This window comes from Propithecus coquereli, unplaced genomic scaffold, assembly GCF_000956105.1.
Source record: "Propithecus coquereli isolate 6110/MARCELLA unplaced genomic scaffold, Pcoq_1.0 Scaffold388, whole genome shotgun sequence".
Lineage (NCBI taxonomy): Eukaryota > Metazoa > Chordata > Mammalia > Primates > Indriidae > Propithecus > Propithecus coquereli.
In genome coordinates, this window is record NW_012149596.1 from 1699537 (window position 1) to 1716414 (window position 16878).

Sequence of the window (16878 nt, forward strand, 5' to 3'; positions counted from 1 at the left end):
GTCTACGCCTCCGCCCAGGGCTCCACAAAAGTGCAGGGCGCACCACGGAGGAAAGAATGAAGGAACGAAGCAACAAAAGGGTAAAGGCAACAAACACCTATTAAACATCAGCTGTATGCCAGTCCTGTTCTAGGCCCCAGGAGGCAGCAGTGAACATGATAGGACAGGAACCCCGGCCTGGTGAAGCTCCCGTGCTAAGGAATGACGAAGCAATCATTCAATTCTTTGAATATCAACCAAGCTGGTTCCCACTTCAGGGTCCCCTCTGCCTGGAATGCTCTTCCTCCAAATGCTCCTAGGGTGTGCTCCCCTTCAGGTCTAAGCTCAAATGTCACCTCCTCAGAGAAGGCTCCCCTGACTTTGTTATTCTCCATACCTTTCTTCATAGCTTTTATCACCACCTGACATGTCACATATTTATGTATTTAATAGTATATGCTTAACACACTTAGTAAGTAAATGTATAGAGATAATAGAGTATTTCTATTAACATAAACATTATATGTCATATGTATAAGATACAGAGATTTTTATACATACACTATACAAAATGCATAAAATACATACCATTATATTAATATATAATGGCATATTTCTATTTATTACATGTGTTTACTATGTAATTTATGTACTAGTAAATATACATCACTATTTCTATATATTGTTAAATGGCATATATGTTTATATAGTTTTTTTTTCTTAGAGACAGGGTCTCTGTCACCCAGGCTGGAGTGCAGTGGCACGATCACAGCTCACTGCAACCTCGAATGCCAGGGCTCAGGTGATCCTCCTGCCTCAGCCATAGGAGTAGCTGGACTACAGGTGGATGCCACCACATCTGGCTAATTTTTTTATATTTTGTAGAGACAGGGTCTCACAATGTTGCCCAGGCTGGTCTTGAACTCATGGCCTTAAGCGGTCCTCCCACCTTGGCCTCCCAAAATGTTGGGATTACAGTGAGTCACTGCAGTCTGCCATGTTTACACATTTAATATAATAATATATATCCTCCTTGTCTCAATTCCCTCAGCTGTAAACTGGGGATAATTACAGTAACCACCTCATATGGATTTTTTTAAGAAATGGATCTCTCCATGTTGCCCAGGCTGGGTTTGAACTCTTGGGCTCAAGCGATCCTCCTGCCTCAGCCTCTGGAGTAGCTGAGATAACAGGCATGCACCACCTTGCCCAGCTAAGACTCATATGGATGTTGTCAGGATTACGAATGAACAAAGGAAAAGATGTGCTGGAGCCAACTTGTACAGGTTTGAAGGAGCTGCTTGCTCAACTTCCAAAAATTTTGCGGACTGGTGGTTAAACAGCTGTTGTTAAAAATGATATAAACTTACAATTAAATAAATTAGACATTAATGGTAATAAATACTCAAAATTCATCACTTCCTAATTATTTTACTGCATTTCACTATTTTCTATGTTCTTGAGGTCATTTACTCCTATTTTATCTGTATTGTTGAAAGAGTATACAATGGTGTACACTGCATCTCTTTTGAACTCCCTGTTCAGTGACTCCATATAGATAACCCGAAATCTGAAAAGATGACAGCATGTAAACCGTGGAAATCGCCAGCTACTCGGGAGGCTGAGGAGGGAGGATTATTTGAGCTCAGAAGCTGGAGGCGGCAGTGAGCTATGATCCTGCAGTGCACTCTAGCCTGGTGGGAAGGAGAGGGGAGGGGAAAGGAGAGGGGAAGGGAGGAGAGAGGAGAGGGGAGGAGTGAAGAGAGGGGAGGGGGGAAGAGAGGGGAGGGGGGAGGGGAAATGTTAGAAACCAAGACTCCCCTCCCCCCCCAAAAAAGTCAGTTGTTAACCATTTACCAGCACACCACTGAGAGCACTTAGTGCCTAGCACACCGTAAACACTATGAAAAATGTTTCCATTACTATATTTATGTTTGTCCACTAGGGTCGCGGTGTATAGTCTTTTACATGTGTGGGTCGGAATTAAAAATCTTTGAAGAAAAAACAGAATTACAAAAAGCCAGATGGTGTGCTAAGCTACACCTATTTAATCCTCCCAAGAATGCTGTGAAGTCTGCACTGTTGATTATGCCCATTTTCCGGATGGGGAAACTGAGATTCCGAGACGGTAAAACTCCGGCAGCGCCAGCCATTAGCGGAAGCGGGATTCGGCGTCGCGCAGAGAAGCATCCGCGCGCTCGCGCACTTGATCGAGGCGCTCGCCTTACTCTCACGTTTACGCCACCAGCGGTAATTTCGCTTCACGGCACAAGTAAAATGAATAGGTGCCTTCGTGCTTTTGGCATCTTGGGAAATGTAGTCCACAGGTTCAACGACCATCGTGGTCGGAGAAGGGAGGGGCGGGGGAGTAAATCGGTCATGGCCTTGAAACAAAAGAACAAAGAAGCCCTTCTTGTGCGCCGCGACGTTTCAGCCACGCAGAGCGTGAGTTTCGTCGCTTCGGCCGTGCCCGTTGCATGTTGGGAACGGCAGGTCTCATGACCCGGATACGTCGACACAAAATGACGGGACACACGTTGTACGTTGACATCAGGTCTGGGCCTCGCCCGAGCTTCGGGGTTCCGGGATGCCAAGCTTGCGGTGCAGCAGTAACCCTTAGGCATGCGTGACAGGCATTCGGGTCAACCACGAACACAAACTGAAGCCCTGCGACTTCTCATGTGTTTGCGCTCCGGCCGAGGCTCGGGCTGCTAGCGGACAACCCTCCTTCCTCCGGCTTCTCCCCATTCTGAAAGCTGAGGTAGGCCCTGGAGCGCGGAGAACGCGGATACAGGCTGAGACCGTGAGGCACGCCTGCACTGTTCCGCCGGCGAGGGAAGGAGTGAGGTCGGCCCTCGGCGCTGCAGCTTCATAGTCCAGGCAGCTGGCACTGGGTGGGCTCCAGACCCAAGGTTTGTCAGCAGAAGGGGACCAGTATTCGGGGTGGGCTCGGTGGGCAGGTATGGGGTCGCAGCTGTCTGGATATCCACGGAGCCTCCTTGAGAGGGATCTGGTGATCCCGATGGAGCCACGGTTTTGAGGTATTGATGAGGAGGGATGGGGGTGTGGTCAGAGGGCTGTTAATGGGAAGTTGGGTGGACCGTGGAAGAGTAACAGGTGTCAAGTGGAGTGTTACTGGGTAATCAGTGGGGGCTAATAAGAGTGTTTTAGTTGATGTGGGGCTGTTGGGATATGTTCATTGATTAGCTGAGGGGGTGGGAGAGTGGGCATCTAGAATATAATGGGAGGTGGATGGAGGTGTGAAGCCCGAGGGATTGATGGAGTTATAACACTCAGTGGGTTAATGGAGAATAATGGGGCATGGTAATTGAAAGGATAGTGGCAAGGCTATCAAGGGAATAATAGAGAAGGATGGAGGTCGATGGAGGGACTAGTGGGGGTAGTGGTGAAAGAAGAGATAATGAGAAGCTGATGGGCATTGTAGTCAAAGGGTTAATGTGGGCTATGGAGGCATGACCATCTGGGAATTAATGGGGACAGAGTGAGCAAAGAGAGGGTACTAGTAAGCTGTTGGGGGTGTGATCATCCAGTGATGTATCAGTGGAGGGCACAGTGAACAGTGACGGGAGAACGGGGAATTGATATGTGATCATCAGGGAGTAACAGGAGTGTGTGTTACTGAAGGGGTTACAGGGTAGCGGAGTGATCTGTGAGGGGTCAGTTGGAGGGCTGAGTTAATGGGGGCTGATAAATCAGTAACTGAGTGTTTATGGGGAGCTAATAGGACATGATCCTCCAGGCATTAACAGGGGCTGATAAGGATATATTAATAATAATAAAGGGATTACTGGGGGCCTGATCATTTGAGGAATTAATGGGGAATGGGGTGGACAGAGAAAGATCAAGGGGGTGGGAAGTGCAGTGAGGTAGTATTGGGATAATGGGGGTGAAAAGGGATTAGTTGGGAACTAATAGGGCTATATGAATCTAGGGGCAATGGGGACAACTGGAGAGACGTCACTGAGATGTAAATAGGGATGAGGTGGGCAGGGAAGGGTTGATAGTGGGAGTTACAGGGTTTAATGTGTGGAGTGTGGTTGACAGTGATGGGAAGTGCACAGGGTCACTGATGGGTCATCAATGGGATAAGTGTTGGGTTTGTGATGTCTTTGGTGGAAACTGAGAGGTAAGTGATAGAGGAAGCGGGGTCTGTGTGATGAGCGATAGAGCCTGAGAGCTCAGTGATAGGGGTCCTTTGGGCCCTATAAAGTCAGTGGGGTCAGTGCCAGGGCTTCAGTTGGCTCATCTGAGTAAACCATCACATGGGTCAGATGAGCCCAGTTTGCTTTGTGTGATTCTCTCCACCCTGCAGAGGTAGTTGGTAGCCCATTCAGCTGGTTACTGATACTGGGCGGCATCAGCTGACTGTCGGCAGGTCCTTGGGCAAACTGTGTGTGAGATGGGACGGACATCGAAGGACAAGCGGGATGTCTACTACCGCCTGGCCAAGGAGAATGGCTGGCGTGCCCGCAGCGCCTTCAAGCTGCTACAACTTGATGAAGAATTCCAGCTCTTCCAAGGTCCCTAAATGGCAGATGAGTCACTGGGAAGTTGGTGGGGGGTGGACACAGGAGGCAGACAAGTGGACTGCGTCTGAAGAGCTTCCTGTGGTAGGTGGGCTGACTCAGATGGGCAGAATACCCGAGAGGAGTTGGGCACCTGGGAAGTGGAGAGATGCGGGTGCTCCCCAGAGGAGAAGGATGAATGTTGCAGGGTCCCCAGGTTGGAGAAGTAGGTGCAGCTGAGCAGTATACTTTTGCTGTGTATGACCAGGTGTGACACGGGCAGTTGACCTGTGTGCAGCCCCGGGCAGCTGGAGCCAGGTGCTGAGCCAGAAGATTGGGTAAGTGTGGGGGTCCCCGATGGGAGGTCCAGGAGGGCAGGGGCCCAGGAGTGAAATTGGGCTGACGTGGGCCATGTTGTCCACAGGGGCCAGGAATCTGGCCACGTGGTGGCTGTGGACCTGCAGGCTATGGCTCCACTACCAGGTGTGTTACAGATCCAGGGAGATATCACCCAGGTGAGAGCATGGCTGAGAGAGTTGGGGTGTATCCTGGGTGAAGGCCCCCACCTGGGAGCTATGGAAAGTAGAAGAGCGACAGAGTGATAGAAACAGAGACCGAGAAAGACAGAGAGTAACAGCAGAGAAACGGAGCCAACAGGTCGTCATCGCAGAGAGGCAGCAAAAAATGATGGCACTGGGTCCCTGGAGGTGGAGCCGGGTCTTAGTCGGGCAAAGTCTGAGAATTTGGCTGACCCAGGGGCTGCGGGCCAAGGCCACGGGCAGGTGGGGTTTGAGGGCAGCAGTGGGAGGCCCTGGGGCCACTCATCCTTCCTCTCTCCATAGCTGTCCACTGCCAAGGAGATCATCCAGCACTTCGAGGGCTGCCCCGCAGACCTAGTAGTGTGCGACGGGGCTCCTGATGGTAAACAGCCGCAGGGGGTGGAAGGCCAGGCGCGGACCCCTGTGTGTGTCCTTCTCTGTATCTCCCACCTCGGTTGACTTCTTCTGCCTCTTCAGTTGCTCTTTCCTCTTCCCTCTACTCCCAGCCTTCTCCACATCTGGCAGCTTCTCCCCACCTCTGTCTTCCTCCCCCCATATCCCACCCTTTGAGTTTTATGTCTGTTGTTCGCCCTTCCCTCCTCTCATCCCTCTGCAAATGTCCATTTCCATGGTAGTGTTTATTCATCGTTCCAGCCAGCCATTCAACACACATTTACTGAGCACCTGTTGTGTTGGGAAAACATCTGGGAATAAAATTCCGCCAATGTCTGACCTCACGAAGCTGATGTTCTGGTGGGGGCAAATGGAAAAGAAAATAGACGATTGAGCCAGTGGCATGTTAAAAGGCGCTAGGTACCGGAGGGAAATCAGTGAGCAGGGCCAGAGGGGGTACCTGTTGGGATTTTACATACAGCGGACGAGGAAGGCCTTACTGACTGGACAGCAGAGACCTGCAGGAGGCGAGGGCGTAAGTCATGGGTGTGTGTGGAGGAAGAGTGATCCAGGCGAAGTTCCGGCCCATGTGAAGGAGGGTGCTGGGTATGTGTGAGGAACAGTGAGGAGATCAGTGGTTGGAGCAGAGCAAGGGAGAAAGTGGTAGGAGATGAGGTCGGAGAGGTGACAGGGGACAGGTCCTATAGGGCCTCATGGGCCGTGGTGAGGATGTTAGCTTTTTCACTGAGATGAGAGTTCAGAGAAAGCCATGTGAACACAGGGGGACTGTGCCCAGCTGGGGCTGTGACAGAACCCCTCGAGTTGCTGTGAGCCGTGTGCGGGACGAGGGCGGAAGCAGGGGCCCCGGGGAACGAGGAGGCCGCCGCAGTGGTCCAGACGAGTGATGACAGTGGAGGCAGTAGCGGAGAGCAGAAGAGGGTCAGGTCAGGACATCTTTCGAAAGTAGATTTGCCTAGTGGCTTGAAGGTGGGTATGAGGAGAGGACATGGGGTGTCATCGTCAAAGGTAACTAAGGTTTTGGGCCTGAACAACTAGAAGCATCAGATGAGATGGGGAAACTCGTGGGAGGAGCAGGAAGGAAGGAGGGTCAGGAGTTTGGTCTGGATGTGTTGAAGATACGGAGTGTGATCTGTGAACCTGGAGTTCAGAGGAGCAGTCTGGGCTGGAGGCGGGAATGTTAATGATGCTTGTGCTTGTGGTGGTTTGAGAATTAAAATAAGTTCCTAAGGATTAGGAGCTCAGAATGTGCATCCAGATGGCAGAGAATGATTTGCATCCAGAAACTTAGCAGTAACAGAGCCTGGGAAATGTTTGTAAGCTTCTCATGTCTTCTGGTACAAGAAGATGCATAGAATCAGATGGGACCCCATAACGCTGTTCCTCTCGACGCAGTAACTGGCCTCCATGATGTCGATGAGTATATGCAGGCCCAGCTCCTCCTAGCCGTGAGTGACCCTGGCCTCCCCTGACCTACCCTGCCCACCTCCTGGCTGTCCCCATCGCAGCCTTAGCCATCCGTCCTGCCCACAGGCTCTGAACATTGCTACACATGTCTTGAAGCCAGGGGGCTGCTTTGTGGCCAAGGTAAGCCTTGGGGGACCTGGTGGCGTGTAGAGAGAAGTCCCTGAGGGCCGCCCTCACCCCTTGATCTTTACCTCCCTACTCTGCAGATATTCCGAGGCCGGGATGTGACGCTCCTCTACAGCCAGCTGCGTGTCTTCTTCCCCAGCGTGCTCTGCGCCAAGCCCAGGAGCAGCCGGAACTCCAGCATCGGTCAGTGGGGTGGAGAGGCCAGGCAGGCAGAGGGGGATCTCAGGGACACAGCCTGCAGAGGGTGGAAGTGGTAGTCACCGCTCACTCCAGATTCCTCCCACAGAGGCCTTTGCTGTCTGTCGGGGGTATGACCCTCCTGAGGGCTTCACGGCAGACCTGACCAAACCCCTGCTGGGCCACTCATACGGTGAGAACAAGAGCGTGGGCCCGTCCTTGGGGAAACTCTGCCCCCCTTATACAATTTATGTCCTGAGAGGGCCGGTAGCCTCAGCCCCTGGTGGGAATTCTTCCCCAAGAGGATCCTCCACCCCACCCTCTGGTGGAAATCCACCTCCTCGTGGATGTTTTGTCCCAGGAGGATGCTAAGCCTTGCCCCAGTGGACGCTCCACCTGCCTAAGGAAATTCTGCCCTGGGAAGACTGTCAGTCATGCCCCCAGTGGAAACTTCACCCTGTGTGGAACCTCTGCCCCGAGAGGGTTTTTAGCCTCGCCCCTAGTAGGAATTGATGGAGAGGGGAAGAACCTGCCCTTGTGGAGACACATTCGAAGGAGGCAACATGGATTAGAATGTCAGAACAGGGGGTTTTAGAAGGGGTGATTATGGAGGGCCTCCCTGAGGAGGTGATCGGAACCAAATGACAGATTTCTGTTGGAGGCATGAGAGACTAGCTGGTGGATCTGTGGGGAGGACCTGGCACCTTGCAGCCTGCGTCATGACTGGCCGCAGGCGTCTCAGCCTTGTCCTCAGTCTTGTCTTGCCCTTTTTCTAAGACTCAGATGTCAACCAGCTAGATGGTCCCACCCGCATCATTGTGCCTTTTGTGACCTGTGGGGACCTGAGCTCCTATGATTCGGACCGAAGTTACCCAGTGGATGTGAGTGCCTGACCAACAGTTAGGTGGACAGTGCGGGGAGGCTGTCCTGGGTTCCCAGATCTTGCCATCTCCTCACCTCTCACCTCTTGTGTCCCTGTAGCTAGAGGATGGCTCAGAGTACAAGTATACCCTGCCCACACAGCTCCCCATCTCTCCACCATACCAGGAGGCTTGCACATTGAAGAAGAGTGGGAGGCTGGCCAAGGAGATCCACCCCCAGGACTGCCCCATCCGCAGAGTGGACACCTTGCCCCAGCCCCTGGCTACCCCTCAGCCCCACACCCTGCTGGCCCCTGAGGTCTGGAAACATGGCTCTGAGCTCACATTTGACCCCTTCCCAGTTTGCCTCCCAAATCACATGGTTTCTGGGGCCAAAATTCTCTTCCCTGCCTCCCAATAGCTATAAAAATCAATGGGTAAAACCAAGCATAATGAATGGAAAAGTTCAGCAAAATATCTGAATCCCCCCTTTTTTTTTTCTTGGGTAGATGGAAGACAATGAAATGAATTGTTCACCTTAACCCATTAAGGTAAGGTTGCCTTTTTGTCTGAGGGTTTGTATGCCAGGCACTGTTTCAGGTCTGGAGCTAGAGCAGGGACCAAACAGACAAGTGTCTCGGCCCTCTCAGAGCTTCCAGTTTGGGGAAAGAGACAAAGTCATAGACTCATGACAGGTCCGTGAGTGCAGAAGTTTCTCTACACATGCACACTATTAAATACGTCACAGCGATACAGGGGATGAAACAGAAAAAATAAAGCAGGGTGAAGAGTACCAGGAATTCTAGGCATGGCAGTTTGCGCTTTTTAAAAGGGTTGTCACGAACGGCCTCACTAAGGTAACGTTTGAGCAAAGACCTGAAGGTGCTGAGGGTGGGAATCCGTGTGTTTATCCAGGGGGAGAGCATTTTAGATAGGGGACACAGCAGAGTCCCAAAGGTGGAACCGTACCTGGTGCGGGAAGAAACAGCAAGGGGGCCAGTTTAATGTAGCCAAATGGGCTAAAACCGATGTTAGAGGACGGCCCTTTCTGACAACGGCCAAGTAAGTTATTGAGACTTAAGTCTTCCATTTAAAAAGATACCTTAAAAAAAATTGAAACAGCAAATCACAGTGGGAAAAGATATTTACAATCCCTATATGTCATATCTTTAATATTAAAAAAGGTCCTATAGGGCCGGACGTGGTGGCTCACACCTATAATCCCAGCACTCTGGGAGGCCGAGGCGGGAGGATCGCTTGATGTCAGGAGTTCGAGACCAGCCTGAGCAAGAGTGAGACCTCTCTCTACTAAAAATAGAAAGAAATTAGGCAAACAACTATAAATATATAGAGAAAATTAGCCAGACATGGTGGCACGTGCCTGTACTCCCAGCTACTTGGGAGGCTGAGGCAGGAGGATCGCTTGAGCCCAGGAGTTTGAGGTTGCTGTGAGCTAGGCTGACGCCACAGCACTCTAGCCTGGGCAACAGAGTGAGACTCAATGTCTCCAAAAAAAAAAAAAGGTCCTATAAATCATAAGAAAAAACATGAGAATGGCCAATAAGCGCATGAAAAGCTGCTTTCACCAGGGAAATGCAAGCTAAAACTGAAAAGATTGACAACACTAAGTATTTGGAAGGACCTGCAACAATTGGAACCATTGTACCTGCTGCTAGGAGCATAAAATGGTGCGGCCACTGTCAAAAACTAGCAGGCATTGTCTACTAAAGCTGCATGTATGCCAGATCTACTCCTAAGAGGTGAGTCCTAGAATGTTCCTGGCAGCACTATTTGTAGTACCTCCGTTAAATCATGGCATATTGGCAGTGGAGAGCTACACAGCAATGAGAATGGACATCCTATACTTATACAAGATAACACCTTGTAGTTATTAAGCTGAACATCATATATGTTTTATGCATTTTTCTATGTGTTATGGTTCATGATAAAAGGGGGGAAAGTCACAAAAATGTTAGCAGCTTAGTGAACAGTGATTATAGTAGAAGAAATCTGGAACACATGTTTTTTGTTTAAAACTTCCTTTTCCTTTGATCTTTTGGTTAGCTGGCATGCCAATAAAACTCAGAAAATGCCTGCTATCAGGAAAACCGGAACGTGGGTTGATGAACTTGTTTTCAAATATCTCATCAACGGGGCCTGAATGAACAAGCCCTGAGTAGGAATCTGCAACAACCAGCACGAAGACAAGGAAGGAAACACTGCAGAAGTCTGTCTGTGCTGCAATGGGAATTCTTGAGTGAGGTCTCTTCTCTAAACCTCCTCAGGGATGTCCTGATTACATCTAGAATTTCCTCTGAAAGCGGAGGTTCTTACCTGGATAGAAGTCAGGGGTATCCATGAACTTGATGGAGGAAAATGTTACGTCTTTATTTTCACTAATGTACCGGGAATGTAGCCTTACTCCCAGGTGCGAGTGCTGGCAACAGATGGCAATGGTAAAAGCAGTACCTGCGATTTTCCCACCAATACAGGTCTGTTACTTTTTATGTGACATTACAGTTGTTGCAGGCATCTTGAAATATTGTTCACATTCATCACCACTTGGAATGATAGCAGATCTTATCATTTGGTGTACTAATAAAATAGCCCATATATTACTGCGTCTCAGTTTCGTTTCAGTTTAATATATGGTGATAACTGCATTTCAGTGTAATTGGCTCCATTGCAATCCTGTGTATTTGTGTGTGTGCGTGCACGTGTGCTTTTAAAATATTCTGACAAGGGGTCCACAGGTCTAACCAGATGCCAAAGTGTTCCCCAGAACAAATTGTTTAGGTTAAGAATCCCTCTCCTAAAGAAATGTCAGTGGGCGAGGCATAGTGGCTCACACCTATAATCCCAACACCTTGGGAAGCTGAGGTGGAAAGATCACTTGAGGCCAGGAGTTAAAGACCAGCCTGGGCAGCATAGCAAGACCCCATCTCTAAATATATGTGTATCTATCTATCTATCTAAATATATATATATTAAAAATTAGCCAGGCATGGTGGTGTACACCTGCAGTCCTAGCTACTCCGGAGGCTGAGGCAGGAGGATCACTTAAGCCCATTGGAGGCTACAGTGAGCTATGATGATGCCACTGTACTCTAGCCTGGGCAGTAGAGCAAGACCCTGTCTCAAAAGAAAAAAGAAATGTCAGCAAGTCTGCATTGACTGCAGTCCTGAATTTCTACAACTAGCAAACAGGAGATGATAAAAAATCCCCATCTATACAGAACTTTTCTGCAGCTTAATTCCATGTCTTTAGAATCTCACTTTCTCTGTGACCCAAAGACTACCCATACCCCAGTCCAGTGACCTCAGGAGTTGCCACACTCTAGTCTGTGTGACCCCAGGAGTGTACACACTCAAGTCTGTGACAAACAGTGTCCAATCCCCAGTCAGAAGTGGTGTTTAGGCCGGGCGCGGTGGTTCACGCCTGTAATCCTAGCACTCTGGGAGGCCGAGGCGGGCGGATTGTTTGAGCTCAGGAGTTCGAGACCAGCCTGAGCAAGAGCGAGACCCCGTCTCTACCAAAAATAGAAAGAAATTAGTTGGACAGCTAAAAATATATAGAAAAAATTAGCCGGGCATGGTGGTGCATGCCTGTAGTCCCAGCTACTCGGGAGGCTGAGGCAGGAGGATCGCTTGAGCCTAGGAGTTTGAGGTTGCTGTGAGCTAGGCTGACGCCACAGCACTCACTCTAGCCAGGGCAACAAAGTGAGACTCTGTCTCCAAAAAAAAAAAAAAAGTGGTGTTTAAACACTGGAGTGTGTTTATAGGTGTGTCTACACTCCAATCTCTGACCACAAGAATAACCACACCCCAATCTGTGTGACTCCAGGAATGCCCAAACCCCACTCTATGTGAGTCTCAGAGTGTCCACACCACAGTGATTTAACCCAGGGGTCTTCTCACCTAAGCCAGTATGACCACAGGAATGTCCATACCCCAGTGTGCGTGGCCCCAGGAATGTTTGGCAGAGTGTCTGCACAAAAGGCTGTGTGATTGCAGATGCATCCACGCCCATTACAGTGCAGATCCAGCAGTGTTGACTCATGGAAGAATCTATGACCCCAGGCTCTGTGAGTCCAGCAGTGGCAATGGCTTGGTCTGTGAGACCACAGGAGTTTCCACAGCCCAGTCTTAGTGGTGCCATGAGCGTGCACACCCTCAAACTGTGTGACCACGGGGGTGTCCAAACTCCAGTCCGGGTGACCCCACGGGTGTCCACAGCTCAGTTTGGTGTTCTGGGAGTGGTTCTGCCCCAGTCCAGCAACCTCAAGAACATCCACTCCCCAATCTCTGTGACCCCAGGAGTGTCCATACCCAAGTTTTTGCAACAGAAGTAATGTCCAGTTCCCAGTGTATGTGACCCTGGCGATGTCCAAACCCCAGTCTCTGGCCATGGATGTGTCTACACCCATCTTGATGGCCTCAGGAGGGTATATCTGTGACCAGGAGACTATCTACTCCCCTGTCAGTGTGCCCACAGGAGTGTGAAACTCCAGTGCCTGTGACCGCTGGTGGGTCCAGATTCCAGTCTGAGTGACCCAGGGGAGGACACATCCCCATCTGTGTGACCAAAAGGGTCTCCACACCCCAGTGTCTGTGACCACGGGGGAGTCAATTCCCTAGTCAGTGTGACCAGAGGAGTGCCCACACCTATTGACATGTCCTGAGAGGTGTCTATACCCCAGTGGGTGTGACCCCAACAGTGTCCACAAAGCAGTTTCCTGGACTCCAGAAATGTCCCTGACCCAGTGAGTGTGAGTCTAAAAGTGTCTACACTGAGTCTCTGGGACCCAGGGATGTCTCTTCCATAATCTTTGTGACTCAAAGAGCATTTGTCCCCCAATCTGTGTGGCCCAAAGAATATCCACAGCTGGGTCTGCGTGACCTCAGCCACGTCCACATCTGAATCTGTGTGACCCACCGCACGACCACATCCCAGTCTGTGTGACCCCCTAGAGTCTCCACCGTAACGTGCGACCCCAGGAGTATCTACTTCACAATCAGCATGACCCCGGGATTTCTTACTCCCAAATCTAGTGACATCATGAGTGTCTACACCCTCATCTGTGTGGTCCCGGGAGGGTCCGCACCTGAGACTGTGCGACCCTGGGAGGGTCCATACACCAGTTGGTGTGAACCCAGGAGTGTACTGTTCCCAGTCAGTGTGACCTCAGGAGGGGTGTGTCTAGAGGAACAGTGACCCGGGCAAAGGGGAAAGCCTGCGCAAAGGCCCTGAGGCAAGAGCATGTCTGGCACATTTGAGGGACAGTGAGGAGACCAGTGGGGCAGGAGCAGAGTAGCCAACAGGCCACTGGTAGGAGGTGATGTCAGAGAAGTCCTATAGGGCATTGTGGGCCAGGAGAGGACTTTGGCTTTTTGTCAGAGAGAGATGGGGGCCACAGCAGGGCTCCAAGTGCAGGAGGGCCATGGGCTGACTTGGGTTGTAAGAGGATCCCTCTGGCTACTGTGGCGTGGTTACCCAAATGTTTTTATTTGTGAAAACTCAGAGAACACTAAAAGGGTGAACATTACTGTATGTTCTCTTTTGTAACTCTTTTTGTATTTAAATCATAACTTTTTTAAAAAGTGCAATACTTTGGGCATGGTGGCTCACACGTGTAATCCCAGCATTCTGGGAGACTGAGGCTGGTGGATCACTAGAGCTCAGGAGTTCGAGACCAGCCTGAGCAAGAGCGAGACCCCCATTTCTACTAAAAATAGAACAAAATAGCTGGGCATGGTGGGTCCCATTAGTCCCAGCTACTCGGGAGGCTGAGGCAGGAGGATCGCTTGATCCCAGGAGTTTGAGTTTGCTGTGAGCTAGGCTGACACCACGGCACTCTTGCCCAGGCAACAGAGCAAGACTCTGTCTCCCAAAAAAGTGCAATGATGCATACACAAAGAGTGCAATGCGCACCTCCCGAAGAATGGACATATTTGAAACTCGGACTTAGCGGGGGAGGGGTGGGGCAAGGGCAACATACGTAACCTAAACATCTGTACCCCCATAATATGCTGAAATAAAAGAAATGTGCAATGATTTTCAAGCAATAAAGAATTCTATGTCTACAAGAGAGGTTGCGGTTGTGCCTGTTGTTACTCCTCCTCTCCACATGCTTTCTGCACAGACATGTCTCAGGAATGCACCTGAAGAGAAGGAGGAGCTGTGGCCTTCTGCAGCTGCTCAAGGTAGCGCTTCGTTTGTTGTCTGCTATGGACTGAACTGTGAATTCAACAAATTCATATGTTGAAGCCCTAGCCCCCAATGTGACTGTATTTAGAGATAGGGCCTTTAAGGAGGTAATTAAGGTTAAATGAGGCCATAAGGGTGAGGCCCTAATCCAACAGGACTGGTGTCAACATAAAAGGAGGAAGAGACACCAGAGCTCCCTCTCTCTCCCCTCATGCACACGTGGAGGAAAGGCCATGTGAGGACGCAGAAAGAAGGTGGCCGTCTACAAGCCAGGAAGAGAGGTTTCATGAGAAACCAACCCTACCAGCACCTTGACCTTGGACTTCCAGCCTCCAGAACTGTGAGGAAATAAACGTCTGTTGTTTAAGCCCCCCAGTCTGTGGTATTTTGTTATGGCAGCCCAACCAACTAATACATTGCCTCTCAGGTTCAGGGCTGATTTCAGGAGACTCATCTTGACCACGTATGAGGAGACCAGGTGCTCAAGTGAAGGAAGGAGAATTTGGCACATCCTGCTTGTCTAATTGAAGAGGGCTCTGGAGCCAAGGGAGGGGTGAGTGGCCCAGAAAAAGCCAGGGATGAGAGCCACAGCACTCCTGCAGGTTCTGGGAACTGTGTCCATGGAACATTCTCAGCCACATTGCAAGATGAGTAATAATTACTTGGGAAGCTTTCCAGAAATGCCTCAAGTCTTCCTCTAATGCTCTACCCACACCTGGTTCGTGTAAGGTTGTTCTCCCACAGAACACATATGCAGGTTCAGAGCCATTGATGCCTTGGTTCAGAAGAATAAGTGTAATGGTGTAATTTCAGGCTAGTGGCAGCCCAAGGGAAGGGGCAAGTGTCTAAGTCTCTCTAGGTGACACAGGGGCTGGGGAAAGCTGGAATGAATCATGGGTCACAGCCCATGACTCACAAGAAAGTTCTGCCAGATGCAGGGGCTGGGAGCCATTACCAGCCAGGCAGGGTTGGCGGATAAAATCCTCAAAGGATAACTGGGCGTGCATGCCTGCACACAGGTGTGCACACATACCAGCATATATGAAGTTATGTGCATGCATGCATGGTGTGCTTATGCCTGTGTGTGCACATTTACAATGCTTTTTTGCATGCATGCATACATGCTACATGTGTGTGTATTCATGCTTTGCTGTTTTGAATGTTGGTGTGATAAGCACATGTGTGCAACACAAGTTCAAGTGTGCACACTTATGGAGATGCTAGGGTGCAGCAGGTATGTGGGGACCTGTACCCTGACAAGAGTATTTGTGAAAAGCAATTGTACATGTGCATGAGGATGTGCTCATGTGTAAGATTCCATGTGCAAACCCCTATGGCCATGGGTGTTAGCCTGAGTGTTTGTGTCTGTGTGTACATGCCTGTACATGTGTATGCCACATACATGGCTGTTTGTGAGTGCATAGGTACAGGGGAGCCCACTGGCACAGACTAGCGTGTCTAGTGTCTATGCATGCATACCCCCGGGTGCCTGTGCATATGCAAGTGTGAGTGAACAGGTGCACACATGAGCCTGGGCCTGGATGTCCATACACACGTGTGCATTGCTTCAGGAATTTCCATTGGCCTGGGCACCCATGAATGCACGTGTGTGTGTACAAGTGGCCAGGAGCCTAGACCTCTGGGCACCATGTGTGCGTGCACGAGTGCAGGTGTGCCCATGGACTTGGCCCCGGGTGTCTGTGTACATGTACCCCTGCGTGCCCACAGATGTGTGTATGTGCATGGATGCATATTTGTCCATGGGCCTGGATCTGGGTATTTGTGCACATATACCCTGTGTCTGTGTGGATGTGATCAGGTGGGCCCACAGACACGCCTCAGTATCTATGCATGGGTACCTCTGGGTGCCCATTCATGTGTGTGTACATGGTTTCAGGTGGGTCTGGGCATGCGTGTACATGTCCGCAGGAGCCCATGCATGGGTATGCTAATGTGTTCAGCTGTGCCAATGGGCTTGGGCCTTGGTGTCTATATATGTGTACCCTTGGGGGACCACTATGGGATTTGTGCATGAATATGTGACCCTGTGTGGGGCATGGGTGTGCAGATTCACCTCCACCTACACCTGGCTGGGGATTATAAGGGAAACCAAGGAATGTGCTTCCTCTAGGAATCCAGGTTTGGGTGGAGCCAAGGGAGTGAAATTCGGGACCGTTTTACTTGTCTCAAACCTTGTCACTTGGGACAAAGCTAGAGCTTTGAAAATACCCCTTCCTTCCTTCAAACCCCTCCCCGTGAGTTGAGCTCTGTGCTGAGCTCTGTAGCAACCCAGAGACAATGTGGCCAGACTCCAGAGGGCCGGGAAGATGAGCAATGCTTGTAAGCCACCATGACAGGAAGCCACTGGGAGCAGGGAAGAGAGACTTGTGCCTGGAGACTCAGGGGAGGCTTCCTAGAGGGTGAGGTAGGAAGATGCAGTGAAGGGCATGGCACTGGGAAGGACCTGGACCTGCAGGGGTCGGGTAGGAGGACAGATGGCAAACAAGGGACACTCAGAAGCAAGGGCCTGGGAATGGGGAAGCAGTGTCTGTTGAGCCAGGAAGCTGTGTCTGGCTGTCCCACTC

General features: G+C 50.4%; 1 protein-coding gene across 6 annotated transcripts; it reads left to right on the forward strand.

The window, feature by feature from the left end:
• Positions 1-2501: 2501 nt before the first annotated feature.
• On the forward strand, positions 2502-10771 carry FTSJ1 (FtsJ RNA methyltransferase homolog 1 (E. coli)). 6 transcript variants are annotated; one of them, XM_012652389.1, is made up of 13 exons: positions 2502-2891; positions 4313-4520; positions 4774-4843; positions 4930-5020; positions 5348-5426; positions 6851-6903; positions 6989-7042; positions 7129-7231; positions 7335-7418; positions 8009-8106; positions 8207-8404; positions 8595-8636; positions 10150-10771. In XM_012652389.1, exons 2-12 carry the CDS (start codon positions 4400-4402, stop codon positions 8625-8627), a joined length of 984 nt encoding a protein of 327 aa, XP_012507843.1. In that variant the 5' UTR covers positions 2502-2891; positions 4313-4399; the 3' UTR covers positions 8628-8636; positions 10150-10771. The 6 variants fall into 6 exon arrangements, with proteins under 6 accessions (XP_012507843.1, XP_012507841.1, XP_012507842.1 ...); XM_012652387.1 differs by having other exon boundaries at positions 8003-8106; positions 10150-10713; XM_012652388.1 differs by having other exon boundaries at positions 2502-2740; positions 8003-8106; positions 10150-10713.
• Positions 10772-16878: the final 6107 nt, after the last annotated feature.